General features: G+C 44.7%; 1 protein-coding gene across 1 annotated transcript in view; it reads right to left on the bottom strand.

The window, feature by feature from the left end:
- LOC106024317 (calcineurin subunit B type 1) overlaps window positions 1-12,653 on the bottom strand; it is a 31,346-nt gene that overhangs the window by 9,003 nt on the left and 9,690 nt on the right. Inside the window, exon 2 of the mRNA XM_013134027.4 lies at window positions 11,009-11,048. Coding sequence (XP_012989481.1) covers window positions 11,009-11,048 — 40 coding nt within the window. The remainder of the gene's footprint in view (window positions 1-11,008; window positions 11,049-12,653) is intronic.

The raw sequence follows: 12,653 nt of genomic DNA, 5'->3' as shown, positions 1-12,653 counted from the left end.
TTACGTCTGCAGTTGTCACAGAGTGCTATTACAATACACCTGGCCTTAAACCCCAAGGACCAAACAACAGCAGTGTTGAATTTCAGTGGGTAGGAAAAACTCCCTATAAGGCCAAAATGTAGGAAGAAACCTAGAGAGGACCCAGGCTCAGATGGGTGACCAGTCCTCTTCTGGCTGTGCCGGGTGAACATATTAAGAGTAAAAATTTTAATAATTAATAAATGCATGTGGGCTGAGTCCAGAGTCTATTTAAACTTAGTCCAGGTTGGAAGCATGACCAGATGGACAAGGACAGGGACAACATGGGGGAGGGGGAGGTGTCAGCACAGTGGCAGCTGAAATCATCAGGTATCATCTTGATCTGCAACACAACCAGGAGCACTTTGGACAGGGACAGCAACGGGTCTTTCAAGCCAGGTACACCTCAGGTGTGGGCCAGGACCTCATGTCCTCCTATGTTTAAAATGGCGGGAGACATTTCTTATATCTACAAGGATTTATAGTGGAGAATAAGAACTGACCCTACTCCCCCAGCACAATAATATAGCAGCATAAGACCTTGGGGCTGAGACAGGGGGGTCCGGTGACACTGTGGTCCTATCTGGGGGAGGCCCCTGACAGGGCCCAACAGGCAGGAAATCAATCCACCCACATTGCCAGGCATCAACCAAGGGGACACCCACCAACCGCAACCACCCTGAATGAGGGCCGAGAATGGCCAGCAGAGTACAGCCCAATTGCACAAGTGCGCAACACAGAGACTCCACCCCCGAATGGCATTGGAGGGAGGGCATCCCAGTGGTGATGAGAGCCCATCTGGCAAGACAGCAAAGGTGGACAATATCAAGCCTTTCTGGTCACCTTCACACCCCTGGGCCAGACTACACTTAATCATAGACCGTGCTGTAGAGATTAGTCTTTAGTAGACACTTGAAAGTTTGCACTGAGTTTGCATTTCTATGAGAGAATGCCATGCTTCCGGCTGCTCCCTTGCGATCGTAGGTTACATGTAGGTATGTATGGCTGGATCATTTCAGCGAGGTAAGTAGGAGCAAGTCCATTTATTGATTTATAGGTTAACAACAAAACCTTAAAATCAGCCCTAACCCTAACAGGCAGCCAGTGTAAAGAGGCTAGTACTGGAGTAATGTGTTCAATTTTTTTGTTCTAGTTAGGAATCTAGTAGTCGTGTGGAGCACTAATTTAAGTTTATTTATTGATTTGTCTGGGTAACCGGAAAGAAGAGCATTGCAGTAATCTAATCTAGAAGTAACAAAAGCATGGATTCGTTTTTCTGCATCGGTTTTTATTAAAAAGTTTCAGATTTTTGCAATGTTTCGAAGATGAAAATAAGCATATCTTGAGACATATTTTATATGTTCATCAAAGGTGAGGTCAGGGTCAAGGGTAACGCTAAGTTTTTTGGGGATACAACCATGCAGCCGTCGAGGTTCACAGTGAGATCTGCTAACAACGCTCATTGTTTCTTGGGTCCTAAAATGAGCATTTCTGTTTTTCTGGAGTTTAAAAGCAAGAAGTTAATATCTGAAACACATGCTTCCTAAGTAGCTAATTTTGGGGCTTCTCCATGCTTCATTGAAATATATAACTGTGTGTCATCAGCATAACAGTGAAAATTGACATTGTGATTCCAGATTACATCGCCCAGAGGCAGCATACATAGTGAGAACTATAATGGGCCCACAACCGAGCCTTGAGGAACACCAAAACATACAGTTGACTTGTCAGAGGATATGCCATCCACACTAACAAACTGATATCTATCAGATAAATAAGATTTAAACCAGGCTAGAACATGTCCACGTAGCCCAATATGGGTTTCCAGTCTCTCTGAGAGAAGGGAGTGATCAATAGTGTCAAAAGCAGCACTAAGATCAAGAAGCAACAGGACGGATGCAGAACCTTCGTCTGAGGCCATTAGAAGGTCATTTGTTACCTTCACGAGTGCAGTCTCAGTACTATGATGGGGTCTGAAACCAGACTGGAGCATTTGATAAATGTTATTTGTCTTCAGGAAGGTATTCAGTTGTTGGGAAACACATTTTTCTATGAATTTTGTGAGTAACGGGAGGTTTGATGTCAGGATCCAGATTCTTTTTTTTTTTTTTTTTTTTGAGGAGGCTTGGTTTTTGCAATTTTTTTGTACGTTTGGTATACACCCAGAGGAAAGGGAGCAATTTATTATGTTCAACATTGGCTGACCTAGCACAGGAAATAGCTCCTTAAGTAATTTTGTTGGAATTGGACAATTTCACAATTTGTGGGTTTAGAACTCATTACAAAGTTAGTGAATGTTTCGAGCGATATGGTATCGTAAGTGTCCCCAGTGACACCTGGTCAGAGAGGTTCAGGACATTCTCAGGACAACTGAGATTTTGGGGACTATAATTATTTAAGGAGTCAGTTATTTCTTTTCTAATGGTGATGATCTTTTCGTCAAAGTAGTTCATGTATTAATTACAGCTAAAGTGAAGCCCCACTTCATTTGTTAAGCGTTGCTTTTTTGTTAACTTTGCAACTGTATCGAAGCAAAATGTTGTTTTTGTTCACCTCAATCAGGTTGGAGAAATAAGCTGATCAAGCAGATGTGAGTGATTTTTGGTATTGTAGTGTACTGTCTATCCAGGATAGTCTGAATACTTCCAACTTGGTGGAGTGCCACTTTCGCTCCAATATTCTGGAGGCTTGCTTGAGTAGTCTAGTATTGTCTGTGTACCAGGGAGCAAGTTTCTTGTTGCGTATTTTTTTTGTTTTTAGTGGTGCAACCATATCCAAAGTATTTCACAGTGTTCAGTTTAGATCCTCGATTTGACCTGCAATATCAGGTGTGAGGAGAATACAGCCGATAGTAGAACCTCGGATTCAGGAGGAACAGTGTGGTTTTCGTCTGGGCCGTGGAACACTGGACCAGCTCTATACCCCCTACGGGGTGTTTGAGGGTTCGTGGGAGTTTGCCCAACCAATCCACATGTGTTTTGTGGATTTGGAGAAGGCATTCGACTGTGTCCCTCGCGGCATCCTGTGAAGAGTGCTTCGGGAATATGGGGTCCTGGGTCCTTTGCAAAGGGCTGTCAGGTCCCTGTACGACCGAAGCAGGAGCTTGGTCCGCATTGCCGGCAGTAAGTCAGACTTGTTCCCAGTGCATGTTGGACTCCAGCAGGGCTGCCCTTTGTCGCCGGATCTGTTCGTAATTTTTATGGACAGAATTTCTAGGCGCAGCCAGGGGCCGGAGGGTGTCAGGTTTGGGGACCACACGATTTCGTCTCTGCTCTTTGCGGATGATGTTGTCGTGTTGGCCCCTTCAAACCAGGACCTTCACCATGCACTGGGACGGTTTGCAGCCAAGTGTGAAGCAGTGGGGATGAGAATCAGTACCTCCAAATACGAGGCCATGGTCCTCAATCAGAAAAGGGTGGCTTGCCCACTTCAGGTTGGTGGAGAGTGCCTGCCTCAAGTGGAGGAGTTTAAGTATCTAGGGGTCTTGTTCACGAGTGAGGGAAGGAAGGAACGGGAGATTGACAGACGGATCGGTGCAGCTTCTGCAGTAATGCGGTCGATGTATCGGTCTGTCATGGTGAAGAAATTGCTGATCCGCAAGGCGAAGCTCTCGATTTACAGGTCAATCTACGTTCCTACCCTCACCTATGGTCATGAGCTTTGGGTCATGACCGAAAGGACAAGATCCCGGATACAGGTGGCCGAAATGAGCTTTCTCCGCAGGGTGGCTGGGCGATCCCTTAGAGATAGGGTGAGAAGCTCGGGTGAGATAGGGTGGGAAGGTGTTCCGGTCCCGTCCCACCGGGAGGAGACCACGGGGAAGACCTAGGACACGCTGGAGGGACTATGTCTCCCGGCTGGCCTGGGAACGCCTCGGTGTCCCCCCGGAAGAGCTGGAGGAAGTGTCTAGGGAGAGGGAAGTCTGGGCATCTCTGCTTAGACTGCTGCCCCCGCGACCCGGCCCCGGATAAGCGGATGATGATGATGATGATGATATAGCAGGGAGAGATCTAAAACATGCAGGGCAGGGGGGCGCCCAGGAGCAGGGTTGAGAAACGCTGGTTTAGGACAATATTTAGAAAATGAGGATTTTAAATTGAACCCTGGGGTTAGGGTAGTGAGGTGGAGATAACTTCCCTACATCTCCCTTTACATTACTGTCATATTAACCTCCCTGCCTCTCTCCTCTCTCTCCCATATCTCTCTTCCTCAGTCTCTTTCTCCTCCCCTTCCCTCTCTCTCTCTCTCTCAATCTCTCCCCCTCCCTCTCTGTGCAATAGTGAGATTACTCTGCTATCTGGCAACTCAGGACAACATTGACTGTATGGCTGTCCCTGCACTGACTCTGGCTGTCCCTGCACTGACTCTGGCTGTCCCTGCACTGACACTGGCTGTCCCTGCACTGACACTGGCTGTCCCTGCACTGACACTGGCTGTCCCTGCACTGACTCTAGCTGTCCCTGCACTGACACAGGCTGTCCATGCACTGACACTGGCTGTACCTGCACTTACACTGGCTGTCCCTGCACTGACTCTGGCTGTCCCTGCACTTACACTTGCGGTCCCTGCACTGACTATGGCTGTCCCTGCACTGACACTGGCTGTATCCAGTTTATGAATGCTGTTCAGTAAAGGGTTCAGTATATAGAGTGATAGATGGAGACAGGGTTCAGTATAGAGTGATATATGAAGACAGGTTTCAGTATATAGACAGACTGATAGATGGAGACAGGGTTCAGTATATAGAGTGATAGATGGAGACAGGGTTCAGTATATAGACTGATAGATGGAGACAGGGTTCAGTATATAGATTGATAGATGGAGGCAGTGTTCAGTATAGAGTGATAGATGGAGACAGGGTTCAGTATATAGAGTGATAGATGGAGACAGGGTTCAGTATATAGACAGACTGATAGATGGAGACAGGGTTCAGTATATAGACTGATAGATGGAGACAGGGTTCAGTATATAGACAGACTGATAGATAGAAACAGGGTTCAGTATATAGACTGATAGATGGAGACAGGGTTCAGTATATAGACAGACTGATAGATAGAAACAGGGTTCAGTATATAGACTGATAGATGGAGACAGGGTTCAGTATATAGAGTGATAGATGGAAACAGGGCTCAGTATATAGGCTGATAGATAGAAACAGGGTTCAGTATATAGACTGATAGATGGAGACAGGGTTCAGTATATAGAGTGATAGGTGGAGACAGGGTTCAGTATATAGACTGATAGATGGAGACAGGGTTCAGTATATAGAGTGATAGATGGAGACAGGGTTCAGTATATAGACTGATAGATGGAGACAGGGTTCAGTATATAGACTGATAGATGGAGACAGGGTTCAGTATATAGACAGACTGATAGATGGAGACAGGGTTCAGTATATAGACAGACTGATAGATGGAGACAGGGTTCAGTATATAGACAGACTGATAGATAGAAACAGGGCTCAGTATATATAGCAGTGATAGATGGAGACAGGGTTCAGTATATAGACTGATAGATGGAGACAGGGTTCAGTATATAGACTGATAGATGGAGACAGGGTTCAGTATATAGACTGATAGATGGAGACAGGGTTCAGTATATAGACAGACTGATAGATGGAGACAGGGCTCAGTATATAGACAGACTGATAGATAGAAACAGGGCTCAGTATATATAGCAGTGATAGATGGAGACAGGGTTCAGTATATAGACTGATAGATGGAGACAGGGTTCAGTATATAGACTGATAGATTGAGACAGGGTTCAGTATATAGACTGATAGATGGAGACAAGGTTCAGTATATAGACAGACTGATAGATGGAGACAGGGCTCAGTATATAGACAGACTGATAGATAGAAACAGGGCTCAGTATATATAGCAGTGATAGATGGAGACAGGGTTCAGTATATAGACTGATAGATGGAGACAGGGCTCAGTATATAGACAGACTGATAGATGGAGACAGGGTTCAGTATATAGAGTGATAGATGGAGACAGGGTTCAGTATATAGACTGATAGATGGAGACAGGGTTCAGTATATAGATTGATAGATGGAGGCAGTGTTCAGTATAGAGTGATAGATGGAGACAGGGTTCAGTATATAGATTGATAGATGGAGACAGGGTTCAGTATATAGAGTGATAGACGGAGACAGGGTTCAGTATATAGAGTGATAGATGGAGACAGGGTTCAGTATATAGACAGACTGATAGATGGAGACAGGGTTCAGTATATAGACTGATAGATGGAGACAGGGTTCAGTATATAGACAGACTGATAGATAGAAACAGGGTTCAGTATATAGACTGATAGATGGAGACAGGGTTCAGTATATAGAGTGATAGATGGAAACAGGGCTCAGTATATAGGCTGATAGATAGAAACAGGGTTCAGTATATAGACTGATAGATGGAGACAGGGTTCAGTATATAGACAGACTGATAGATGGAGACAGGGTTCAGTATATAGACAGACTGATAGATGGAGACAGGGTTCAGTATATAGACAGACTGATAGATAGAAACAGGGCTCAGTATATATAGCAGTGATAGATGGAGACAGGGTTCAGTATATAGACTGATAGATGGAGACAGGGTTCAGTATATAGACTGATAGATGGAGACAGGGTTCAGTATATAGACTGATAGATGGAGACAGGGTTCAGTATATAGACAGACTGATAGATGGAGACAGGGCTCAGTATATAGACAGACTGATAGATAGAAACAGGGCTCAGTATATATAGCAGTGATAGATGGAGACAGGGTTCAGTATATAGACTGATAGATGGAGACAGGGTTCAGTATATAGACTGATAGATGGAGACAGGGTTCAGTATATAGACAGACTGATAGATAGAAACAGGGTTCAGTATATAGACTGATAGATAGAAACAGGGCTCAGTATATATAGCAGTGATAGATGGAGACAGGGTTCAGTATATAGACTGATAGATGGAGACAGGGTTCAGTATATAGACTGATAGATTGAGACAGGGTTCAGTATATAGACTGATAGATGGAGACAGGGTTCAGTATATAGACAGACTGATAGATGGAGACAGGGTTCAGTATATAGACAGACTGATAGATAGAAACAGGGCTCAGTATATATAGCAGTGATAGATGGAGACAGGGTTCAGTATATAGACTGATAGATGGAGACAGGGTTCAGTATATAGACTGATAGATGGAGACAGGGTTCAGTATATAGACTGATAGATGGAGACAGGGTTCAGTATATAGACAGACTGATAGATGGAGACAGGGCTCAGTATATAGACAGACTGATAGATAGAAACAGGGCTCAGTATATATAGCAGTGATAGATGGAGACAGGGTTCAGTATATAGACTGATAGATGGAGACAGGGTTCAGTATATAGACTGATAGATTGAGACAGGGTTCAGTATATAGACTGATAGATGGAGACAGGGTTCAGTATATAGACAGACTGATAGATGGAGACAGGGCTCAGTATATAGACAGACTGATAGATAGAAACAGGGCTCAGTATATATAGCAGTGATAGATGGAGACAGGGTTCAGTATATAGACTGATAGATGGAGACAGGGCTCAGTATATAGACAGACTGATAGATAGAAACAGGGTTCAGTATATAGACTAATAGATGGAGACAGGGTTCAGTATATAGACTTATAGATGGAGACAGGGTTCAGTATATAAACTGATAAATGGAGACAGGGTTCAGTATCTAGACTGATAGATGGAGACAGGGTTCAGTATATAGACTGATAGATGGAGACAGGGTTCAGTATATAGACTGATAGATGGAGACAGGGTTCATTATATAGACTGATAGATGGAGACAGGGTTCAGTATATAGACTGATAGATGGAGACAGGGTTCAGTATATAGACTGATAGATGGAGACAGGGTTCAGTATATAGACTGATAGATGGAAACAGGGTTCAGTATATAGACTGATAGATGGAAACAGGGTTCAGTATATAGAGTGATAGATGGAGACAGGGTTCAGTATATAGACTGATAGATGGAGACAGGGATCAGTATATATAGCAGTGTTGTCATGAGAAAACCCCTTCCTTCCCTCACTAACCCCTCCTCTCGACAACCGTTGCTTTGGCTCTGGGAAACCCCTAGCAACAAGGAACTCCAACATGCAGGCCAGGGTTATTTTGGGAGGCCGCAGATAGCGTTTCAGACAATGACTGCTAGATGGCTGCTATTGCTCTATGCCTCTGTGTGTGTTTTTGCACATGCATGTGTGTGTGTGTGTGTGTGTGTGTGTGTGTGTGCATGGATGTGTGTGTGAGTGTGTGTGAGTGTGTGTATCTCATTACATACACTCTGTAAAGTAGGCCACTGGTCCTAACTAGACCCAACCTTCAGCAGTGACCCAGATGTGTGTTGGTTTTGTCAGGGACGCTGCACTGCAGAGGGGGGTGTTGTTAGAAGACCCACATCCCCCTCTGTGTAACAGTCTTTCTCTGTTACACCACTCCAGGGAGGCTCAACCACCAATGAACCTGAGTCCCGGTTGTAGGTTTTAAACAGTTAACATTAATTTGGGTCACGTGGAGCCACTGTTGGCTTTGGGCAGGAACCAGGCTGAGTACCAGCACCTCAGACCTTCTTCTGCCAGACCTCCTGTTACTCCAACAGAATATAGGCATCATAGTGTTGGGGAGCTCCTGTAGCTAAAACACGAACAGCAGGACCGGCACCTATTTCAGTCCAAGTCATTCCCTGTGAGGAATCTGCAGCCTGGTCCCGCTGCCAACTGTCAGAGGAGACTCCCTTACCCAGAATGCAGTACATTTAGCTCAGTGGGTTAGCCATTAGCTCATGACAGATATTGGATAGCGATATAGATCCCTGTGGGTTTTAGTGCTTAAAGAGGATTGAACGAGGGTGGAGGGGGAATGTGTGTGTGAGGGTGGGGGGGTTGGGGGAGGAAGAACAGAAATATTGATGAATGGGAAAAGTAGTTACTCAAGAGCATTTGTCTGTTTGTAAAATCACAAATGACCCTTCCCTTTCCCTCAGCCTCTGCCCTCAGCCCTCCATCTCCACTCTCCGCAAGCTGACGGAGTAAAAGCTGACGGAGTAAAATCATGTCACCGGTGAAAGGGCTAATCAACGAGCGTGCACAACTGCGTGCAGGCACACACTGGAGCGTGGAGCAATGCAGCAGTAACCCAACGAAGATCTGTTTGTGATCAAAACTTTGGGAATTTGTACGTTTTATCTTATTACATTTCTTTGTTGGAGCATTATCAGAGTTGCAGACTTTCTTCTATCGCTAGTCAAATTATAGACCTAAACCCCATTGAGGTGTTGTGGCAGTACTTAAAACATCAGTTCATACCAGAAAACCGCAAAAGTCACTCAGTTAATGCAACCCCGCTAGGAGGAGTACCAAAATCCTCCCCAATGCTGTGACAGACTGATGAATGACTAGAAGAAGCATTTGGCGTCAGTCGTTGCTGCAAATATATACTTCATTACAACTGTATATATCTACGTTCAAGTCTGATTTCAAAACATGACATGAATTTACTCCTAAATATTTAAGAGGTTTAATCCATCCATAATAATGTATTTGTTCATAAGAACTGAATGCTTGTTCTACATGTGAATGTGGAACAGGAAGTGGATTTCCAGGGTGTGACCCGAAGGAAATGAGCTAATCCCCCACTCTATGTGAGTCCCCCTTTGAGTGTCATCAGGAACACACGGTCATGGAGGGTGGGGCCGAGGGTCTGGTTCGGGATGCCCCCCCCCGTCTACCTGCTGTTAGTGCATTAGTGGAGCTTCTGCCATTTTGTGAACGAACACCTCCCGGATTTGCACACATTGAAGAGTTTGGTTTGTCTTGCCTCTTCCTGGTGGACAGCTGATGATGAGGCACCATCCTAACCACCTGACATTTATAATTTCACTGTGACACCAGAAGCGGTTGGGTCGGTTTTAGTTGCTGTCCGATCGTAAAGGCAAACTGTGTGCCAGCAAAGATTATGGTGAAAGACCTGCCAGACCTGTGTTCTTCCACCTCTAAACATAAAAACCTTTGTTCCTCCCCCTCAACCTAAAGACCTGTGTTCCTCCAGCTCTAAACCTAAACACCTGTGTTCCTCCAGCTCTTAACCTAAAGACCTGTGTTCTTCCTCCTCTAAACCTAAAGACCTGTGTTCTTCCTCCTCTAACCCTAAAGACCTGTGTTCTTCCTCCTCTAACCCTAAAGACCTGTGTTCTTCCTCCTCTAACCCTAAAGACCTGTGTTCTTCCTCCTCTAACCCTAAAGACCTGTGTTCCTTCAGCTCTAAACCTAAAGACCTGTGTTCCTCCAGCTCTAAACCTAAAGACCTGTGTTCTTCCTCCTCTAACCCTAAAGACCTGTGTTCCTTCAGCTCTAAACCTAAACACCTGTGTTCCTTCAGCTCTAACCCTAAAGACCTGTGTTCTTCCTCCTCTAACCCTAAAGACCTGTGTTCCTTCAGCTCTAAACCTAAAAACCTGTGTTCTTCCTCCTCTAACCCTAAAGACCTGTGTTCCTTCAGCTCTAAACCTAAAGACCTGTGTTCTTCCTCCTCTAACCCTAAAGACCTGTGTTCTTCCTCCTCTAAACCTAAAGACCTGTGTTCTTCCTCCTCTAACCCTAAAGACCTGTGTTCTTCCATTTCTAAACCTAAAGACCTGTGTTCCTTCAGCTCTAAACCTAAAGACCTGTGTTCCCACACATGTAAACCTAAAGACCTGCTAGGCTGTTCCTCCACCTCTAAACACAAAGTTGTGGCTCTGGTTCATCTATTCGATCTATGAATTCTGTTTTTGGTTCGGTTGCTTTGAGCAACTTATGTTTTGGAATGACGTTGGATGCTCTATTGAAATATTTGGAGCAAGCCCAGACAAGACGAAATAGGATTGTTTGAGGGTATAGGTTTGTGAGAGGAGTTTTATTTTCTTGTGTTTATGCCTGAGGAAGGAAATCAAATCTACTTACAATGCGAGCACATTTCCAGGGGGTAACTTGCTTCATTTCCCTGCAGAGGAGAAAAAGACAACAGGTGAGAAACACAAGCGGCGGAGGGGAACGCAGTGAAACAGAACCTGAATGGTGAAATACTGGTCAAACATGGGAAATCTTTATGTACTTCAGGTCTTTCAGATTTAAATGCATTTGTTTAACTGCGGTCTGATTTCCATTGCTACTACAACTTAATGAAGGTTAGCTTCCATTGTTGTAGTTACAGTTCAGTCCTCTCTGGGACTTAAAGGATAGAACATGGGGTTGTGTTAATTGGGGTATATTTTAGTAAAACATTCTACAACAGATATTATGTTTCGGTATCACTCATTATATCAGCATTTGCTCAGAGTTGCCGAAGATTACAAAAATTCAGAGGCACAAGATATAATTATATAATCTGGTTTTACACACACACGCACGCACACACACACACACACACACACATCTCCTGTATTACTGATCTAGTGGGGACGCAAAAAGAAAAATGTAATGTTCTAATCCTAAACCTAATAAGGCTAACCCAAAGTTTCACCCTAAACTTCACCCCTAAGCCAGTAAACCTAGTATTTCCTAAAAGGTACGATCCCACCTGGTAAATTTTACCTGTTTTACTTACCTCTTGCAGACTTCTAGTCTCCAGGAGGTAAGTAAAACACACCCAGACACACGATTGCTAGAACTCAACCGAATCTAGGCAGCCAGGTGACATCATCACCCCCTAAACTCTGGAGGATTTCGGGGTTCCGGTGTGAACTGACGAACCCCATTTCCCGGACAGACACTCCCTCCGTAGACACTGTCGGGCTGTTTAAGAGGACCTACCGCCCGTACCACGCCAACGGAGAGGGGCGGGCCATAAGCTCGAGCTCAGATCCTGGTTCTAATCTCATGTCGTAACAGGTATGGTTCCGAAACGTAATCGAGCGTCGGACAGGTTATGTAAGACCTTGGTTCCAGGTTAACTCAGATTGGTGGTGGGCCTGAGGTTCAGGTGACTGACACTACACAAAAAACCCACCAGGATCTCGAGTCGATTCCTGTCTGTGACAGGGTATCCCAGACAGGCATCACTGTGCTGGAGGACAAAGGGAGTAAGAGCATGTGTGTGTGTGTGTGTCTGTGTGTGTCTGTGTGCGTGCGGAACCTTTGGTGTAAGATTGTTCCCAAATGCAGCAGATCTGTTCACTAGGGCTCATCCCGCCCAAGTGGAACAGAAAATGGGTTTTGTTACAACACAGTGCTGAATTCCTCAGATAGTCCAGATGCCTGTCTGTGATCTCTTTCTTTCCGCTGACATCGCTGTCACCAGAACCGATACTTTGGTATGCAGATTTATTTAAAGAATTCAAGATGAATGAGTTTCAATTCATGTTATATTAACAACGTATCCAAAGTGTTATCCTTGTTATATTCTTATCCTGAAATACACTTTATTTTTGTGTGAGACAGCTGGCATTGCTGTGTAGCCTGGCCAACTATGTTCCATGCTACATTTGAAATGGCTTAACCTCTTAAACCAGGCCTAGAATGTCACTAGGAGGCCAGACGAGATTGGAGGTGTGGCCTCGTGAGCCTATCAATGGCTAAACGCTAAAGGCTACCGTAACCATAGCTTGTA

Source organism: Esox lucius, chromosome 5 (assembly GCF_011004845.1).
Source record: "Esox lucius isolate fEsoLuc1 chromosome 5, fEsoLuc1.pri, whole genome shotgun sequence".
Taxonomy (NCBI): domain Eukaryota; kingdom Metazoa; phylum Chordata; class Actinopteri; order Esociformes; family Esocidae; genus Esox; species Esox lucius.
The sequence above is the reverse complement of the archived record's forward strand: the minus strand, read 5'-3'. Positions and strand labels throughout refer to the sequence as shown.